General features: G+C 41.0%; 2 protein-coding genes across 6 annotated transcripts in view; both read right to left on the minus strand.

Moving 5' to 3' along the window:
- The window catches only part of gak (cyclin G associated kinase), a 45,444-nt gene extending 40,512 nt beyond the window's left edge, over positions 1-4,932 (minus strand). For all 5 annotated transcript variants that reach the window (XM_036598252.1, XM_036598251.1, XM_036598249.1 and 2 more), the window contains exon 1: positions 4,520-4,932. In XM_036598252.1, the coding sequence (XP_036454145.1) occupies positions 4,520-4,676 (157 nt within the window). In that variant the 5' untranslated portion in view covers positions 4,677-4,932. The remainder of the gene's footprint in view (positions 1-4,519) is intronic.
- A 1,936-nt stretch (positions 4,933-6,868) lies between these two features.
- sh2b3 (SH2B adaptor protein 3) overlaps positions 6,869-21,386 on the minus strand; it is a 67,887-nt gene continuing 53,369 nt past the window's right edge. Inside the window, exons 5-8 of the mRNA XM_036598183.1 lie at positions 20,154-20,245; positions 19,654-19,865; positions 18,403-18,574; positions 6,869-13,522 (exon numbers count right to left, since the gene is read on the minus strand). Of these exons, the coding sequence (XP_036454076.1) occupies positions 13,164-13,522; positions 18,403-18,574; positions 19,654-19,865; positions 20,154-20,245 (835 nt within the window). The 3' untranslated portion in view covers positions 6,869-13,163. The remainder of the gene's footprint in view (positions 13,523-18,402; positions 18,575-19,653; positions 19,866-20,153; positions 20,246-21,386) is intronic.

The raw sequence follows: 21,386 nt of genomic DNA on the forward strand, positions 1-21,386 counted from the left end.
TAAATGGAGCGAAAGCTTCACTTCAGAAGATATTTGGTGGGTCTCTGGACAAACAGCACCTCCTGGCATGATCTAGAACAACAACCACCTTTATCATCCGACAGATTTAGACCAATTACAGAGAGTCTGTAAACAACAATAGCGCCCAGTGTAGAGTGTAAACTACACAGTAATAAGCAGCTGATTGGACGGCAGCAGATTATGACATCATCTCATTTTATTCGTTTATTTTATGAACTGTTATAAGCTGTTTGTTTTTTTTCCTTCTACTCCTCCTTCACATATAGTGTTTATGTTTCTCAATCGAATCGACTGTTTGGTTGTCTATTTATTGTCTGGTGTATTTACTGTCCTTTATATTTGTCTTGTATATTTACTGTCCTGGATATTTACCGTCCTGCATATTTACTCTTGTATATTTACCGTCCTGCTTATTTACTCTTGTATATTTATTGTCTTGCGTATTGACTGTATATTCTGCACTCTTTTCACTGTGTCATGTACTGTACTGTACTGTGTAATGTACTGCTGTCGTGTGTTTGGGGCATGAAGAGCCACATTTTGTTCCAATATATTATATTTACATTACACTGACAAATGACAAAGACCATTTGATTCAATGGTTTGTTTTTAACACACTGAACGAAAATAATACTAATAGTCCGTTTCTGCTTCCAAAATAAATTAATAAATATAAATATAAATAAATCAATAAAACCCACGTATATGTCGTGTAGGGGCGGCACGGTTGCACAGTGGGTAGCGCTGTCGCCTCACAGCAAGAATGGCCTGAGTTTGGTTCCCGGCCGGGCGGCCAGGGTCATTTCTGTGTGGAGTTTGCCTGTTCTCCCCGTGTCTGCGTGGGTTTCCTCCGGGTACTCCGGTTTCCTCCCACAGTCCAAAAACATGCAGTCAGGCTGATTGGACATGCTAAATTGCCCCTAGGTGTGAATGTGTGTGTGATTGTATATGTATGTCTGTCTGTCTGCCCTGCGATGGACTGGCGAGCTGTCCAGGGTGTATCCTGCCTTCTGCCCAATGACAGCTGGGATAGGCTCCAGCACCCCACCGCGACCCAGAAGGATAAGCGGTTTACATGATGTATGTATGTATGTATGTATGTATGTATGTATGTCGTGTATTGTGATGTTATATTTTGGCCTCACTTCTCATCTCCAACCTTCTCCAATCTGCTCTGAATGGTGATGTTGGCGTTCTTTCAAATAATAGTCAGCAAACTTTGGGGAGTAAATTGCAAATTGGATTTTTTTCGCCAAATTATCGCTTTAAAGCCTCACAGAATCGTAGAAGCCACGGCCAGCAGAGACTGAACCCAGACAGGCCAACAGGAAACTGTTGCCCAATTACAGCACGGGTAAAGTCAAGGGTAAAAGAACTGAAACTGAGCTGACTGTCCACGACACTGGTCAAAGGTACCAAAAGGAACATGAGAGAATTTAAAAGACGTTACAGTTTGACTGGAATTTAAAAAAGTAAAGACTTTAGTGACGTTTAAGGCAAGTATCCTACAAAAACAGCCATAACTAACTGGTACATACCCATTTTCCAGTGTTTATGTTACTGTGTCTTTAAGACTGATACACATAAATAAGACGAATAGGTTAAAGAGCTCTATTCTAATTGGCTGCGCTATACTCCGCCTCCTTCACAAAGCAGGCCAGGCAGAAACACTCCTGCACTTATAACGGAGCACTTAAGGAACACTTATAACGTCATTGTGAGTGGGTGGAGCCAAACAGCTGTAGGCTGAATAGGCAGATATGCGCTAATCAGGCATAACATTATGACCACCTCCTTGTTTCTATGCTCATTGTCCATTTTATCAGCTCCACTTACTATATAGGTGCACTTTGTAGTTCTACAGTTACAGACTGTAGTCCATCTGTTTCTCTGATACTTTGTTAGCCCCCTTTTACCCTGTTCTTCAGTGTCCAGCATCCTGTGGGCAGCGTCCTGTGACCACTGATGAAGGACTAGAGGATGACCAACACAAACTGTGCAGCAGCAGATGAGCTATCGTCTCTGACTTTACATCTAAAAGGTGGACTGACAAGGTAGGAGTGTCTAATAGAGTGGACAGTGAGTGGACACAGGGTTTAAAAAGCCCAGCAGCACTGCTGTGTCTGATCCACTCGTACCAGCACAACACACACTAACACATCACCACCATGTCAGTGTTACTGCAGTGCTGAGAATGATCCACCACCCTAATAGTACCTGCTCTGTGGGGGTCCATGGGGGTCCTGACCACTGAAGAACAGCGTAAAAGGGGGCTAACAAAATTTGCAGAGAAACAGATGGACTACAGTCTGTAACTGTAGAACTACAAAGTGCACCTATATAGTAAGTGGAGCTGATAAAATGGACAACGAGCGTAGAAACAAGGAGGTGGTCATAAAGTTATGCCTGATCGATGAATGTAAATATGCTGGTTTTTAAGACATCCACCAAAAAACAAAACAATGACTTCAAAATAGGTTCTATATAGCAACGTTATTAATGTAGTTAAACACACAAATGTCAACAACACACCGCGTGTCCAAACCTTTACAGTAAAGTGGGCTCAGGTGTTCATTATACAGGCCTTTTAAATGTCAAAGCTAAGCTTTATTCATCAGTGGTTCTGGACTGTACCGGCCACATAAACCCCGGATCTGGACACGTATTCCTCTCATTCTCTTTACTGTGATCTGAACAGCTCCACATATGGCCGCACTGAGAGGAGAGGACCGAGCGCACTGTGTACACAGCTTACGCAGAGTTAAACAGGAGGGTAAGAGCAGCAGCACATTAACATACACAGTGCAAAGTCACACCCGGAGCAGGACGGAGACTTTAAAAAGAGAGTTTAAAGAGCCTCTCAGAGCAGGAAGACACAAGATAGCATGGAAGCCCATTCCAGCCACTTAAAATACAAAAAATCCAGCACCTGATTATTATTTTTTGTTATTAAGTAAATGGCTATGCCATTATTTTGAGATACTCTCATTTTTTGAAATGCAAGGTCATTTTTTTGAGATAATATTCTCAAAATAATAATAATGTTATATGCTTTCTCATTATTTTGAAATAAAAATACAAATAAATGTAAGCATATATTTAATATAAACAATAAAGTTTCTGAAAATAGTTGGAAAGTTTTTAAAAAATGAGAAAGTTTCTCAAAACAACAAGAACATTTCTGAAAATAATGAAAAAACATCGCAAAATAATGACTTAGTGTCTCAAAATAACGAGACAGTACCTCAAAATAGACTTGTCATCTCAAAACAACAACTTTGTGTTTGTGTTCAAAATAACGAGTGTCTCAAAATGAGATATTCTCAAAATAACAAATAGTACCTCAAAATAATGAGTAGTATCTCAAAATAATGACAGCGTCTGAAAACGTCAAGATAGTATCTCAAAATAATGACTTAGCATCTCAAAATAACAAGATAGTATCTCAAAATAATGACTTTGCATCTCAAAACAATAAAAAGGTCAAAAAGTCTCAAAATAACTATTAGTATCTCAAAATGATGAGACAGTATTTAAAAATAATGTAGCATCTCAAAATAATTACTTAACGTCTCAAAATAATGGCATAACAATTCAGTTAAGAATGAAAATTAATCAGGTGCTGATTTTATCAAAAGTGCAGCTTCCTTCTTATTCCAGAATCCGGTTTTGGGAAACAGTGATAAACATCAAACCCCATCAGATATGCAGGTGGAAAGGTGACGGGGCTGACAGGCCCAGATGATCCACCTGCCCTTCCTAACAGAGTCGAAAAGCTAGTATAGATGATGTTCAGCCCCTCCAGGCCCCCAGTTAAGTTAGTACGTTAACTCCGTGAGGCAGAACTGATGTTATGTCATGTTTCATCATCAACACCGGCTAACCTGCTCGACAGCAAAAGCTCTGAGCGGTTTACTAAATAAATGCGATATTCACGTTAACAGAGTGTGTAAAATCATCATTTACCGTCATGTTCTGAATACTTAAATACTAAAATACTCACACTGACGGATAATCGGAATAAACTGCCACCAGCAGTGAGCTGAGGCTAAGCTAAGGCTAAGGCTAAGGCTAAGGCTAAGGCTAAGACAGGAAGCTAACGAACGACAACAGACGTTGCTAAGGCTAGTTTAGCCAGTTAGCCGGTGGCTGCTAAAGCTAACGTCAGTTTAATATGGTCTAAAAGCTCTTTTAGTGTTTTGACGAGCTTCTGAATTCAACCCAGAAGCCGTAATTTGCTGTTTTAATCGGGTGATGTGCCGGTGTCGTTAGCTGAATTCAGCTTCTTCTTCGAATTTTTCCGTTCCACCTTAAACGGTCCCGCTGGGCGCCTGAATGTAACTACTGCATCATGTAAGGTGGAACGGGAGAATTCGGACAAGAAGGTGCGCAAATAGGAAGCTAACATCGTCTTGTTTAGTTTTAGGCTGTCAGTCCGTCGTCAGGCTCGTGTTTTCATTAATGTTAGTCATCATTTTTGAATGAATCGTGACTCTACCTTCCGCGATGACCCGTCTGATCCGCAGCTTGGTGTCCCCGAGCTCCACTATCTGCCCCACGAAGTCGTTCTGGTCCCGGCTGGCGGCTCCGGCGGACCCGGCGCCCCCGGCCCCCGCAGCGGCCAGGAAATCCAGCGCAGACTGGAACAGGGACATGTCCACAGACCCGAAACCGACCCAGAAAAACACTCTGCGACTCAGTCAGTCAGGCTTTCCGACCGGCACCGACACGCCTCGCCGACGCCGCGGGATCTCACACGGTAAACTCACACCACCGAGCCCGGCTGTGATGAGGCGCTGCAGTCTGTTTTCTCCTCTCCTCCCTCACCGTTCACTCATTTTCACCTCCTGAATCCTCAACGAGCGAAACCGAGAGCCTCCGTGTATTTCCGCGAGGCGATGACGCAACGGCCGTGACGTGGGGCAGCGTGACATCACCTCCACGCAAACGCAGACGGCCTCAAGTGCAGAACGAGTCTGTATGGCACGCGTTCGGGGCCAAAACGGCGAAATAGGCTGTCAGTTTTGAGAATCCTGCACCATTAATAAAGATGGTTCCTTAAGGGTTCTTAGGTAAAGGGAGTGGTTCTGTTTAGATCCATGAGCTCAATATAGAAACGTTAGCATGTTCTTTGCATGGTGAATTGGTTCTTCAGATGGTGAATGTGCTGTTTATGGTTCTATATAGCACCAAAAATGTAAGAGTGTACGTATTATCATATCGCTGCTGTCGGAACAAAACCTCGTATCTGCATTTTTGACGTTTTTCAGTTTTTGACATAATTTGAAAATGCCTGTTGCTCTTTACATTGTGTGTAAATTTCATGATGAATGGACCAAAAGAAATGGCCCGAAATGACTTGGAAAAATGTCTGGTTCCATTGACTTACATCAAAAGTGAAGTATGTTTTTTGGTTCTCCTGTAAAGTTCTCATTTTGGAGATATGAGGTTTTGTTCCGACAACAGTGATATGCAGATTAGAAAGGTATGACACATGTAAGCACCTCATAAATATGGAATAACATACATGGCATCTCATCAGGTGTTGCCACGCCCCTTATTAAAATGCAGATGTATTCACATACAGCTTAACTGATGGGACATAAGACGTCAAGATGCCTGAACACAAATTTGTTGACGTGTGGACACGTGATATTTTTATGCGTCCAGGCGGTTGCTTATCAGATGTTTTGGCTCCAAGTGCGTGCCATAAGTCTAACTCTGCTTAGTTTACATTTTCCAACATTCTCAAATAACCTTCAATAAAGTAGTGATTTTATGTATGTTCATGTTCAATCATTAAACAAACCTCACCTCCAGGAAGCACATTATTATACAAACTACGACCTATTTTTGTAGTAATCTGGTTTATTGGGATGGTGAGACACAGAAAATGATCAACCAACTTCTAACACTGAACTTTGGAGGAGTGTCTGCAGATTCTTTGAGGAACTGAAAGTGAGTCTCCTGAAAAGAATGGAAGCTGGAATAAAGGTAAAGAGTGACTCACTGAACACTGACACAGCTGAGAGTAGAGTTAGTTGTCGGGGCTTTGTGCAGTGCTGCTTGTATATATATGGAGATATGTATCTCTGAAATGTTGACTTTACAGGAGAAGGAAAAAACATTCTTAGCTTGTAATGGAAGTCAATGGAACCAGAGTTTTTTCCAAGTCATTCTGGACCATTTCTGTTGGTCCGTACACTATAAAATTTAACACAATACAAAGAGTAACTGAATAATTATGCAAAGAAGTAAAAAATGACAAAAAACAGAGTTTTTGTGCAAGATTATATATATATATATATATATATATGTATGTGTGTGTGTGTGTGTGAGTGTGAGTGTGTGTATGCATCTTTTTCCTTGTACTTGTTTTCCGTAATCATACAATGTTCTTTTAATGTTTAATTTTATGCTACACTGATAGAGAACAGTGGAACTTAAACACATCCACTGTGTTTTCAGTCAGATCTAACTGTGGTGGGTCTGTTAACGTTTCTCCGCTGGCCTGTGATCTCTCCATTTACAAGACGCATTTCCAGAAAACAATAAACTTAAGTTTACCGTATCTACACAGTGTTAAACCTGCATTACTCATACGCACCCTTAGTGCTCCTGGCTCCGTCCTCAGAGAGCTGGAATCAGGTCTACGTCCCAATTACTACTGTTAATCCGAGCTGATCCTGGAACTGCACTCTTGGTCACATTCGATTTCAGTGACCAATTCAACTAAACGCTGCCGCCACCATACTTTGCTGGTCCTTCATTTTTTTTTTGGTTAGAAATCAAGACTCGCAGTTGTGCTGAAAAGATTTTAACAATAATTTTATTATTTTTTCTAAAAAAAAAACAAAACAGAAAAGGTCAAATATACAGTTGATATAATTTAATATGCATTTAGCTACATGGAAAGTAACAGGAAATACATCTGAAATCAAAGCGGTTGGGAGAGTGCTAAACTAGCGAGGGATGAAGCATGTGGGTTTACAGTGCTAAAAAAAAAGTAACATCAAACTCATCAACAGTATTGGGACAGGAGACAGTCTAGACAGACTTCTTACCCACAAAAAACGTCTTTTGGTGCACGTCTCTGCGTCAGCACGGTCAGGGTCATGATCGGGTTAAGTCCAGAGACGGGGTTCGGCTTAAGAGTCCAATCACTCACCAGCATAATCACTTACCCCCACCCACTTTACCGAAAAACAAAAACATCTGTATAGACTCTCTCCATTCACATACATTCATTGGCTGATCATCTGACAGGACAAACAGCACTAAAGCATCTGAAGACACAGGAGACGCCGCAACCATTCAGCTTATTCACACGCTGGTCATTCAGCTCATTACGTCACATACGTGGTGAGAAATTGGTCAGCACCTGGGCTGAAGGTTAAAGCTACAACCATGAAGATAAAGCATAACTTAGCTAGCTAGGTTAGTTAGCTAAACAGGCAAATTCTTGTGTAGCTGGCTAACTATATATAAGAATGCATATAAAAATATATATAAACAGCTAACCATAAAGATGAGTCATAACTAAGCTAGCTAGGCTAGCTAACTTGTTGAAGGCCTGGTGCACTTAAAAGACCATAATTAGGCCAAGTGAGCTAGTGTAGCTAGGCTAGCTAGACCCAGTGTTCTTAAAATGCTTTAGTTAGACTGAATTAGCCAGGCTAGGTAAAAAAATATGGTGTACACAACAAAGTTAGCCAGGTTAGGTAGCTAACTTGTTGGTGGTAAGACCCAGTGCATTAAAACACTAATCAGAAGTCTGCTAGGTTAGCTAGCGAAATTTTTGTACTAAAAATGCTGCAGTTAGACTAAGTTAGCTATCCCTGCTGACAAAAACAGCTTATTTATTCTGGTCTAGTGCTGGTTTAGCTGGGAAACCAAAATTAGACCAGCGTGGTGAACAGCTATGCTGGTCTGTGCTAATTTTTGTTAATGTTAGCTAGCAAGACTGTTGTCGGTAAGACCGGCTGCACTTAAAAGGTTGTAGTTGGACTAATTTAGCTAGCTAACATACTGACTTTAAGACCGTGCACTTAAAGTGCTGTAGCCAGACTAAGTTAGCCAGGTTAGCTGAGTTAGCCTGCTAGCTTTCAGGTTATTGACATAACATTGGCAACAATAGTAAAGTTTGTCCGATTTTTTATATGTATATGGCTAATAAACATGATTCTGATTGTGATATGGGAAACGTTTTGGACAGCAGTAAGACATAGTAGTTAAACTGAATTTTGCACCCTGAGTGTTAAGTAACGGGCAAAATGGCCACTGTGTGAATAAAGCTAATGTGCTTGTTTTTCCTCATCCAGCTCAGACCACCCAGACCACCCTCACTGATCTGAGGTCTGTCCCAGTCTGTGTGCCAAACCAGTGAAAACTGGCCCAGGAACAGCAAAAGCGCTGTGTCTGACCTACAGCAGAAGTTTTCAGTCCAGTCGTCTAGGAGCCCTCAGCACATCTTCGTTCTGTTCCCGCTAGGGCTGGACGCTAACGCCAAACATCTGATTGCAAGAGATTTTTCCATATATTTGATACTGATAATTATTGCATACATATCCTGATGCCAAAAGTCTGAATATTACTGTGAACAATAAAAAAAGGCTAATTCTTGTGTAACATACAAAATTAGCTGGCTAGTCACATATAAGAATGTATATAAAAATATATTAAAATAGTTTGCTAACCTCTGAATATTATCTTTAACAATGAAAAACATAAAAGCTATTTTTTATGTAATATACAAAAATAGCTAACTATATATACAAGAGTAGATATGAAATAAATATTTTACATATATCATAGAATATATAAAATTAGTTAGCTGGATTACTCGACTAGCTAACAGTCCTGCTGGTTACATCGCCACCTAGTGTACTGAAGTACCAAAGTTCAAGCTTTTATTGCTAACGCCGAATTGAGGAACAGCACCGCATAATTACTGTAACAAAAATACCTCAAAAACCTTTTATCAAGATACAAAAAATGTTTGATTTAGATAATTATCATGACTGTTTTGTCTCCCAGGCCTTGTTCCAGCTCATAGCACCCCTGAAGCAGACCTAGATCAATCGGCTGAGGTATGTCAGGATTTTGGGGACAGAACAAGAATGTGGACTCCTGAAAGGGTCTTAAAAGTCCAGACCGAGAACTTCAGGGGTATTAAATATTATTGGCAAAACGTTGCGGGCGTCTCCCTATGCTGTTGTTCTCTGTCAGGCGTGTTGAAATTCAATCTGTATACATACATACAAATCAAATCAGCTGTACAAATTATCTATTGTTTGTGCATAAAACAAGTGTTTTACAATTACATTAGACATTCAGGGTCAATTGCAAAGCAGCACGACAATTTAAGGAATTATTTAATCTGGAAAAACTCCAACAAGAGAATTGACTGATTCCCACCCCTCTCCCCATCACCGTCCAATCAGAAAACAGTCCACCTAGAACGCACAGTCCACAATGCATTGCGAGGTAGTGAATCGTGGATACAGTTGGCACTTCCATTCAAACAGAATATAAAAACTTATTGCTTCACTGTATAAAAACGTAAAATGTCAATTAATGCAACTGAGAGGGGTATAAATGCGTCCTGTGATAACTACGGCAAGAAAAATTGATGACTGAAAATATCCAAGAAGAAACCATGTGCTAGGCAGCAGGGGAACCGGTTCTGAAAAGCATCGCAGTGACCCGATTCAGGGAAACTCATATGATGATCTCTGCACCACAATGCCTTTCGAGACACTGCTCCCACAATTCGGTGAGAAAAGCAGGTTGAGGAGCGTGAGGGTCTGCAAGATACCGTTGCTTTTCTTTCGCAGGGCTGATTAGCTAAACCATTGTGATTTGTGACTTTTGATCGCAGACTCTGATTATGCAAGAAATATAATATTAAGTCAAGACTGTATTCAAATGATCTTGTACAGGTCAAATTTCTTTTGCACTCTATCCCAGAAGGGGCGCTGCTGTCCCCTTCTCGTTAAAGGCAAAGTTAGCCAGATTGAAAATGTGGCTAACCTACAAGAACAACAAGAAAGCCATCTTTACCTTTATTTCTGATGTGTCACCGGAAAACCTTTCTATAACTGATTCGATATTTCAGATCTTCTCTTAGCTTTCTGGAAAGCTAACGTTTAAGACAAGGTAGCTGTTAGCAAGACCATCTATCAATTCATTCCCGATGTGTCACTGGACTTCATCTTCATCTGATTTGACCTTTCGGATCTCCTCACCTGAACTGAACCTGAAATCTGTTAGCTGTCACACTCGGTTGCAACTGTAGTGCTTTGCTAATCCACACGATGGAAACTAGAGCACTGGATTGACTAACAATGCTAAGAAATACTCTATCTAATACTAGCTTTAAGACTGAGTCAGACCTGATCGCTTTTTTGGTTTAATTCTGCATTTTGTGATTTCAGAGCTGAGAGCAACAATTCAGGATGTCTTACTTAGACTGTTCTTTGTGCACGTATGTGGTAGAAAAGCAACAGCTTTTGGTCTGAATCACCAAACAACTCAAACACTTCAAACACAAAAAACTGCGAATGCGTTACCTCAGCTTACCTGTGAACAACAGTCAGATATTATTAGGCTGAACTAAAAAATCTTTGGCCATGATCTTTGTTCACCGAGTTCTCTAAGGCACATGCTAATAGTCCTTCAATATAAGTTTAGCACTTTATACTATTATAACTGTCTCAAGTTTGACAGTCCACCAACCACAGGACTCCTACTATCTGCCAGATTCATCGACATTACCAGATCGCATCTACTGGCCTATGAGTCTTTGGTTGTTGTCTAAGGCAACAAATATTAGCTTACCCAATTACAATGCATGCTGGCACAATCTCTTTATCTAAGCTGGAGTTAAAATGCACATTCTGAATGTGTGGGTGAGCGTAAGTGGGTTAAACACTGTCATGGTTTAAGAGGCCTTGGATCTCATTTATAAAAGGTTTGCGAGTATGCATTTGATCCTAAATTCCATGGATCTGATCTTATAATGAAACTCTGTTTTGTCAAAAATGGTGTAAACAAGCTGTTATTTGTACACAAGCTTGTGAGATCTAAAGATATTTGCAGGCAATCCCTGGTTCTACAGATTCTGTGATTTATATTTGGACAACATCAAAGGAAGCTCATGAATATCGATACTTTAATCCCAGCCACTAACTAAGTCTCCCTCTATCATGCAATGCTACCAACATTAAGTGCCACCACATCTTTTCAAATTGCCTAACTGCTAACATCACCCATGTTGGCTAGCATTGCACTGAATGCCCGGGGAAGAGGGAGGATAGTCCTACCCACCCCGAGCAAGCGAGGCCAATCATGCTCTCTTGGACTCGCAGTAACGGATGGCTATGGCATCTCAGGGGATCGGACTCACAAGTTTCCAGATGATTACGCCAATGCTTATACCGTTGTGCCACTCAAGAACCCTCCTCTTTGTTCTTCATGCTTTTGATGCATACATCAAAAAATGTGAAGAACCAGGGAGTGCAAGCAAATAAACTTCCACGACAAGACTAAGATTACAGATTTGTCCTCACAGTAACCACTGTGGAAAATGATAGTATATTCTAGTGAAAATAAATAGAATTTGCGAATTTATGCATTCCGAACAAATTTCATAAATGAGACCCTTTTCCTTCCCAAGTCCAACATTCAAAATCCATTCAGTTATCCCCCCATCTGACACGTCACAACAGAGATCACATCCTTGGCCACATCCCCAATCTATGCTTGGGTTCTATTCCAGGTCCCAGCGCACCCAGGTCAGGTAGATGTTGCTCTTGAGCCCTCGATCACCTGAGTCAGGGGGCTGGAACACAAGGGAAATATGAAGTGGCTGTGGGTTGCTGAGGTCTGGGACTCTGATTCTTGCTGTCCCTGCCTCATACATCATATTCTCACTAGTAACTGTGCCACTAGTGTCAGATGAATACCTACAAATGGCATCAACTGCTAATGTTGACTTTGGAAAGTTCTGACAAGCCCAGTGAACCACTGTGAATGGGGGAATAACATTGTAGAGCAGTGGTTCTCAACCTAGTCCTTGGAGCCAACTAGACAGTCCAAATTTGTACACAACCAAGCTATTAAGGAGACTAACATAGACCCTCTAGTGCAGAGGTTTTTAAATATGGATCTTGAAACCAGTTTCCGGTCCAGTATTAATTACTAGTACCTAACTGACCTGTTGATGTTACAAATTGCCCATCTAGTGTCATACCTACCATTGCTGAAAAACCCAGGACTGGAAACTGGATTCAAGGTATGGATTTGAAGATCTCAGGTCTAGTGGGCCCTGAGATCTGCATTGGGAAGCAATGCTCTAGAGTGAGGATGCCCAATTCTGGTCCTGAAGATCTGCTGTCCTTAGATCCAACCTAACCTAATTCAACACCAATCATGGTCTTCAGGATCATCTGAATATCAAATGTGAGGGAACTAATCTCTTTTTGATGGTAGATCTCCAGGAATGGAGCTGGGTACCCCTGCTCTACAGAGTCCCAACAATCACCAAAGGTTTTCAGTGTTTGTTGACCAGAATGGAAAGGCTTTACTCTGGGGATGCTGTCTCCTGTCCACCACGCCTCTCTACTTAATAGTGACAAAAAATTTAAAATACATTCAAGGAGGATATGATTGTCAGACCTCTCACTAACGCAAGAGGAAGAGTGTATCTGGCACGTTGGCTTGCTCACAGAAACACTCATTCGGTTCCCTGGACCTTTATCAATCTGCCCCATTCCCACGTCACTCTTGAGTGACCTTCCACATAAAATGACACTCCAGGAGCAATGAATAATGGAACAGGAAAGTGGGAGCCTGGCTTTTCGAGCCTGCACCATTGCAGCTTTGCTCAAGGAGGGCCTTTTGGACCACTTCCACCTTTGCAACAATGGGCCTTTCACACAGACCCCCACAAATAGTGATTAGCGGAAGACTTTAAGAACAAATTGACATACGGCCCCTCTCTCCTTCATCTCCCTGCACCACAGAATTCTGGGTATCTGCTGGCTTCTCTTGCGCCCCCTACTGGAGGAGCACCCTGGAGAGCTCTCTGTCCCCAAATCGGACGTCCTGTGCTCTGGCTGCTTTCTTCATTGCCCTCTCCCTCAGAAGAACATATACTGATTGTCGATGGCTCTCTTGCGCCCCCTGTCTGGTGGCTCCAGTTCATAATCTGAGTCGCGGTTGTGGAGAAGAGGGGGGAGGGGGTTGGGGTGGCGGAGGAGAGTCCGGCGGCCCACAGACTCGCTACGGCGGAGGGGGGCGGGGCCTATACGGTCGGGGGAGGGGCCTGGGCGGTCTGGCAGTGGCTGGTGGTGCAGAGGAGTGTTGGAGGCCCCAGTTGGGGGGGCGCTGGAAGGAGGCGTAGGAGGAAACAGATCCAGGCCACAGTGAGCCAAGCTGGGCTCCGAGCTGCAGCGAGAGAAAGGCACCAGCACTGGAGAACCCAGTGCAGAACAATGACCTGGAAAAGAAAGAGAGCACCACACTGTAATAATAATAATATTAACTCTTTGAAGCCAACACAAAAATGTTCTTCACTAATAAAACAGCGTATTTGTCACATGAAGAACTTGAGCTAAAAAAGCTTAAAATGCATAAACTTTGATTCCATTTGATTCTCATAAACTACTGTGCCATGCGCCCGTCCCCTGGGTCCTGATGAGGGCCGCAGGACCGGATGCGGTGCCCAAGAGGCAAGGTTTGGGAATCACGCCATCCACTCGCTGTCCTCACGGGGGAGTTCAGCCCCACCTTCCTGCCGGCTCTCACGGTCATCATCGGGGCCCAGGGGACGGGTGCATGGCACAACTACATTTTGGAATAAGAAACTGCAATATGTCACACATCATCCACATTTTATCTTTAGTGCATCCAACAATAAAGCAAGTGTTGTGCATGTTTTAAACAGTGACAGAAACAGAGTAGAACACTGATGTTTCACTCTGGGCAACGCTGACATGCATGCACCGTAACTCCTCTGGCGGCAGAGTTAAACAAGGCTTCAGAATGGATGGCCGGAGACACACTTGGTTTGACAGTTAAAAAAACATATTTATATAGCTTGTATAGCAATGTATACAGCGATCAGGCATAACATTATGACCACCTCCTTGTTTCCATGCTCATTGTCCATTTTATCCCCTCCACTTACTGTATAGGTGCACTTTGTAGTTCTACAGTGTTTAAAAACTCCAGCAGCACTGCTGTGTCTGATCCACTCGTACCAGCGCAACACACACTAACACACCACCACCATGTCAGTGTTACTGCAGTGCTGAGAATGATCCACCACCCTAATAGTACCTGCTCTGTGGGGGTCCATGGGGGTCCTGACCACTGAAGAACAGCGTAAAAGGGGGCTAACAAAGTGTGCAGAGAAACAGATGGACTACAGTCTGTAACTGTAGAACTACAAAGTGCACCTATATAGTAAGAGGAGCTGATAAAATGGACAATGAGTGTAGAAACAAGGAGGTGGTCATAATGTTATGCCTGATCGGTGTATATTAATATGTTAAAAGAGAACAACAGAAAATATAGAGAAAAGTCATTGAACAAACGAACAAAAACAAAAACACTATCATATTAATTGTAATTCTGATAGCCGTGATGTGTTATAAAGAAACTGTCATTCATAGATATAAAAACAATGAATAAAATAAAGCCACATTGTAGTGCTTGCTGTATTCACGGTAATGAATTTATCGAAATTGGAAATCTTTGCAGAAAACTGTCAAAATACCTAAAAGTTGTATACAAATGTCCCTTCAAGTCAGCAGCTTCTTAAACAGTTTTGATCCCCAGTTTTTGTTGTTATTTTGCTTTATCCTTTCATCACAGTAGATGAGTAGACATGGGTATACAGCTCAATTTTCTAGATACACATACTGACAGAGCTTTTAAATGATGTTTACTGTGATTGGCTGCTCCTTTGTAAATAAAGTGCTGAAACGACTGTTGGGTTTGTACCGTTGGTACAGATGTGTTTGGGTTTTAGACAGTAACTCAGAAGTAAGTAGTGATATTACTTTTTCCAGTAATAATTAATTCCATTACAGTTTGAGAGAAGTAATTAGTCATTTGTAATAGATTACTTTACTGGAATAACTACCTCATCTTTCCTCAGCTGTGTTTCCTCCTTTTTCCTCATAAGCTGCATTACTCTGCTTGTCCCACAGGGGGCAATTTCTGCTCATTAAAACCACCTGGTGTGGATTTTTTTCAGGCTCACTGACTGGATGAGGTGGTTTAGATATACAGATGTGTGTGCATATGGAGGTGTAATGATACACATAATTAAAATTTTAATACGGTTGTGTCTCAATACAATACATTTTACCAATTTTACCGATTTACTGCAAAAATAAAGAGTGCCTGAATGTGTGCCTTGTTAATGCTGATGTTTGCGGTTTGTGCACAGCATACATGCATGCGTGTTATGAGCATAAAAACAGACATATTTTTCAGATTTGATCTCTCTGGTTGAGAGATCTCAGATTTGTTTGGCTCAGATAAGTACAAGTTCTCCAACAGAGCTTTTTCACCACCTGAAACCCCAAAAATCACAGCCCAGAATTTATAACTGATCAGGAGAAGCCCAGTCTTTTGAGCATGGGTGTGTCTATCATAAGCCCCACCCCCCCGCACACTTTGATAGGATGCACCCAGATGCCTGGTTTTGATCATAGCCAGCACAGGTGGCTGGTATAAGTGGGCTGGTGGGGCTGAGCCCTCCCTCTCTTTCAAAGAAAACAGGCTTCAAAATAAGGGTTCAGTTTTGGCGACCATGTCATTTTACTAATGCTAACCATACTAGAAGACTTTGAAAAGACTAAAGTCTGACTCCCTCTCACATCTAAAGACCGTGTCACGTTTTTTAGTCACAGACTGTGATTTTGCAAAGATGAGAAATCTTGCAGTGTCACTGTTTACAAGACCGATTTTTGAGATTATTTCCCATCATGCACCTGGTGGAAATTTAGAAGCAGATAAACCTTTTCCTTCCACTCTGTAGTGGTACAGATGGGAAGACACGCTGGCTGGGCGTGTAAAGATCTGGGGCTCAGTTCACTGTAGAGCTGTTTACTCTGACAGATCATCACCCAGAGTCTTTAATTAACCTGTAAAATGTGCAGCTACTTCTTTAATTTGATATAAAAATTTACACATCAACACAGCATGCAGAGATTCAGCGCTGTTGATTAGGTGTTATGAACTAAACCATAAAAAAACAAACAAAATAAGAAAGCACTGTAATGGAAAGCAAGAAAAAAAAAGGAAAAAAAACCATTGATGATTCTTCAATAGTGTCGTTCTTAAAGTCCTCTGCACATTTAACCACATCACTGTTCCACTCAGAGAACCTGAAATATTAAAGCAGCCAGTTTACATTTTAAGTTAATATGATTATTGTATTGAAGGGGAGCAGATTTGCCGTGTTTACAGAGATTTCAGGCTCTCGCACATGCATCCTCTCTCTCTCTCTACTTATTATATCGCGCCGCGCGAATGTGCTCGCCTGCAAGCACTCACACGCGCCCCTGGCACGTCACTATTTGCATGAGCCAAGACTTAAAACTTACGATAATATGAAACATGGTTGACTTTGTCGCAGCGTCAAGACGAGAAAAAGACTGAGACGGCCGTCCTGACCAGCTCACACTAAAGGATCGAGATGATGCGAGTGCGACCCGACCCTAGCAAGACTCTCATGATTTTATTCCGACACTGGATATTTGTCTGCAACAGTGAAATCGTTTGAAAAGTCGTTTGGTGTGAGGCCGGCATGAATGACAAGAAGCTGATTACTTTGGACTTCTGTGGGCCCAAGAACTACAGCACCACCGAAACACTGTAGTGAAAATAAGAGCTGGCTAAGACAAGACTGATTTACATCCAGCCGAAGATGATCCATTCAGACAATCTGAATGTAAACAACCCCTTCAGTCGTGATCCATTCTTTCTGATTTACTCCACTGCAATAATGCTAATTCCTAAAAGGCACTATGCTCACAGTAGTGCTATAGCAGCTGTGCAAGCCTGCTTGTGACAGATATTCAGGTGCCGAGTCCTTCAGTAATGATTTCGAACTCAAATCTGCTCATATTGTAGCTGCTAAAAAGTGTAGAGCTGCTGTGAAATATATATATATAAATATGTGTATATATATATATATATATATATATATATATGTTATCGGAAGAAAAACTCGTTTCTCTATTTTTGTTTTTCAGTTTTTGACATCATTTGAAAATGCCTGTAATTCCTTACATTGTGTGTAAATTTCATGATGAATGGACCAAAAGAAACTTGCAAATTACTGGAAAATGGACCAAAATTACCTGGAAAAAAGTCTGGTTTCATTGACTTACATTAAAAGTTAAGTACGTTTTTTCCTTCTCCTGTAAAGTTACCGTTTTGGAGATATGAGATTTTCTTTAGACAGCAGCAATATACATATATATATATATATATATATATATATATATATTCCTTTTTGAGGGCTTAACAAGAATTTAAAAAGTACAGAATATGACTAAATAAAAATTTCTATATATATATATATATATATATATATATATATATATATATATAATATATATATATAACAATAATTATTTAGTCAAATTCTGTACTTGTTTAATACCTGTAAAGTCTTCAAAAAGGAAAAAAAGGTAAAATAATCACATTTTTACTGCAAACAATAAACTCAAAAATGGAATGTACTAAACCACACTGAATATCAAACATGTATATACATGCTTTGAGATGTGTGCATGACACATCACATTAACAGACTCTCACTCTTTTAAACTTTAGTCATCATCTTACAATTTAATACAATATAAAATTAAGACTTTTTTGGACTTCACATTTTTTAAAGCCTATTTGCAACTTATAGACTTTTTCAGTAAGTCTGAGAACCCTGTGCAGGAGTGTGAGCACGTGTGAAGGTGCATGTGAGCATATAAGTGTATATGTGTGTGTGTTTCCTTCTCTCGGGTTGCTCAGAAGCTCTAAAACTCATCTTAACCACAAAGCTGAGAGGGAAACAGATCCTGCCGAGCTTTATCTGCATGTTTGTGTACACGTGTAACAGCGCGCACCTGTCCAAACGCTCGTCAAAATCTGATCCTGCATTTGTTTCGCTTGAAGATTCTGACACAAACATCTGTTGTTGCAAACAGAGCAGCTGAACTGTTTGAACTGCGCTTAGAACTCTTTGTTCCTTTCAGTCTCAAAGTCAGCAGGTTTAACTCTGCAGCATCAGTGTTAGCTGAGCACAGTCACTCCATTCCTTTCTCCTCTAATGACAACATTTAAACACCAAGCTGTTCTCACCTGAGTGGGTGGGAGTGGCCAGGACATAATTGGCCAGCAGGACGTCGCACGCCGCCCCACACTCCAGTGGGATTGGATAGACGCGGAAGTGAGCAAGCATGTCCACTACGGAGCGGAAACGGAGGTGCTGGACTCGACACTGACCCCACTCTGTCAGAGACAGACGCAGGTGCTGAAAGGAGAGAGAGAGAGAGAGAGAGAGAGAGAGAGAGAGAGAGAGAAGTACATGTAAACCTTACTGACTCCACAAACAAACAAAAATAAACCTTCCGCTACACTTTTTTATCTAATATAACTTGTCATTTTAATTATATTGTCTCTTGTATTTCCAAATATTATTGTGATTCCATATGCAGATTATTCTAAACATCTAGTGATCTCTTGATGGTGATGATGATGAAGACAATGCTGATAATGGTGATGCTGAAAATGATGGTGATAGTGATAATGAAGGTAGTGGTGATGATGTGATGAAGGGTGATGATGGTGATGTAAGTGATGATAAAAAGTGATGTGATCGTAGTGATGATGGTGAAGCTGATCACAATGTTGGTTATGGTGATAATTATTATACCGATGGTGTTGATTGTAACGATGATGGTGATGATAGCTATTATTGTGATAATGAGGATAATAATGATGGTGACCAAAAAAATGGTGGTGATGGTGGTGATGATGATGGTGAGGTTATGTAGTGACGGTAATGTGATGACAGAGATGTGATAATGGGAATTATGGTGATGATGACAGTGATTACCGTGTGGTGTTGGTGGATGATGGTAGTGATGATGTGATTAGAGTAATGGTGGTTACAGTAATAACGGTGCTTACGTTGATGAGTGTGATGGTGATGTGATTATGATGAAGACAGTGGTGGTGATGAGTGTGATGGTGATGTTGGTCACAATCATGGTGATCATTATGATAATAATGGTGATTATAGTAATAACGGTGCTTGTGGTGATGATGATCATGATAGTGATGTGATTATAGTGATAGATTATAATGAGGACGGTGGTGGTGATGACTGTAATGGTGATGATGACAGTGGTGATCTTGATCATGGTGATGACTTGTAGTGATGGAAATGATGTTTGTGATGTTAGATGAGGGGATGTTGATGATGGTGATTTTGAAAGTGTTGGTAATGATGGTGATAATCATGTTGATGATGATGCTGTTGATAGTGATAGTAGTGATGGTGATCATGGTGATTGCAGTGATGGTGACGGTAACTATGATGAAGGTTACCTTGGCTCTGCCCTGGTAGTTAAAGGTCAGGACGTAGTCTCCCCTCCGCGTCTCACTCTGTCTGACCAGAAAGTTCCCGTGACCTCCCACCCCTGCGTGCTGAACCAGGTGGGCGGCCCGGACCCGGGAGATCGGACCGTGGAACCATGGGTAAGACGACAGAAAGTGATCTGTCTTATGGTACGCCTGTTCCAGCCCGAAGCTCGGAGAGCCTGGGGGTCAAAAGGCCATGAGTGACCACTACACAGATACAGTTACATTCACAAAAAGCAGTAAAGCAGTAAATTGTAGTGCAGTGTAATTCAGCGTGTTCTAACATGTGTGTTCTTCATACGAGTGTGTGTTAATGTATGTGTGTGAGAGTTTATGAATGCAATGAATGTGTGTTTGTGTTTGTGTGTGTGTGTGTGTGGGTGGGTGGGTGGCTGTGTGTATGTTAGAAAGAGGTTTTTGTGAGAATGTGTGTGTGGTTAATGTGCATGTATGTGTGTGTGTCTCACTCTGGCTGCCAGACTCTGTGCTCCCCCTTCGCATTGCTGCTACAGAATCACCCACAGGAAAGCAGAGTAACTCTGGATCCACACTGTCGGCCCTGCACACACACACACACACACACACACACACACACACACATTTCATATTTAGCTCTCGTCATCCTGCACTGATCTCGGAGCAGATTCACTAACCCTCACCAGCCCTCAGCATTTCAAACACCTTCATTCACAACCTTCTGAGATCAATAATGCAACCATGTAACACTAACAACAACAATCGTCTAACAACAACACCATAAAAAAAGGTGTTTACACTCAAAAAAGTTAAAAACTGGGCTGCTTAATATTTTGAGTTTATGGAACTTCAAATAGTAAGTAAACAGACATACATAAGACATAGATTCTCATTCTGTTAACTCACTATCAGAAGTTCAGTTAAGTTTCTAAGCATTTTTTTTACTGTGCAACAATGTAACAGTAACAAAAAATAATGTAAACATTTAAAAATCAAAATAATTGAACTATGTAACAAATACAGCGTAACAACGTAGCAGTACCAACAATGTGAGAGTATAACTAACAAAGTAACCTCGTTCTAATACCGTAACAATGTAACAGTAACACCCCAATAATGTAACAGTGCAACAATGTCACAGTAACAAAAAATAATGTAAACATTTAAAAACAACAATAATGTAACTGTAGCAAAACAATTTAGGAATGTAGCAGTACCAACAATGTAACTAATAATGTTACATCATTCTAATACTGTAACAATGTAACAGTAACAGCAACAATGTAAGAACGTAACATTAACAGTGTAACAGAACCATCAATCTAATACCGGAACAACACAGCCATAACAAGAAACTTAACAGTGTACAGTGTAACAATAACAATGTAAGTTTAACATTTACAATGTAACAGCAACAACACCATCACTCTGATACTGCAACAATGTTACAGCACCAACAACAACAATGTAATCAGGTAACAGTTGCAATAACAATGTAACAGCACAACAATAACAACGTAATACCGACAGTACAACACTGTAACAATGTAACAGTAAAGATGTCACATCAATCGAGTCTTCTGACAAGCAAAAAGATTATAGTGTATTTCTCTCTGACGGCTGAGTCCCTTTTAAGATCAGCAACGTGAAGTCACAACAAGTAGGATCAAACACATCAACAATTATATAAAAACAACACTGCAGATGCACTATTTCATACTCAA

Source organism: Colossoma macropomum, unplaced genomic scaffold (genome assembly GCF_904425465.1).
Source record: "Colossoma macropomum unplaced genomic scaffold, Colossoma_macropomum, whole genome shotgun sequence".
Classification (NCBI taxonomy): Eukaryota; Metazoa; Chordata; class Actinopteri; order Characiformes; family Serrasalmidae; genus Colossoma; species Colossoma macropomum.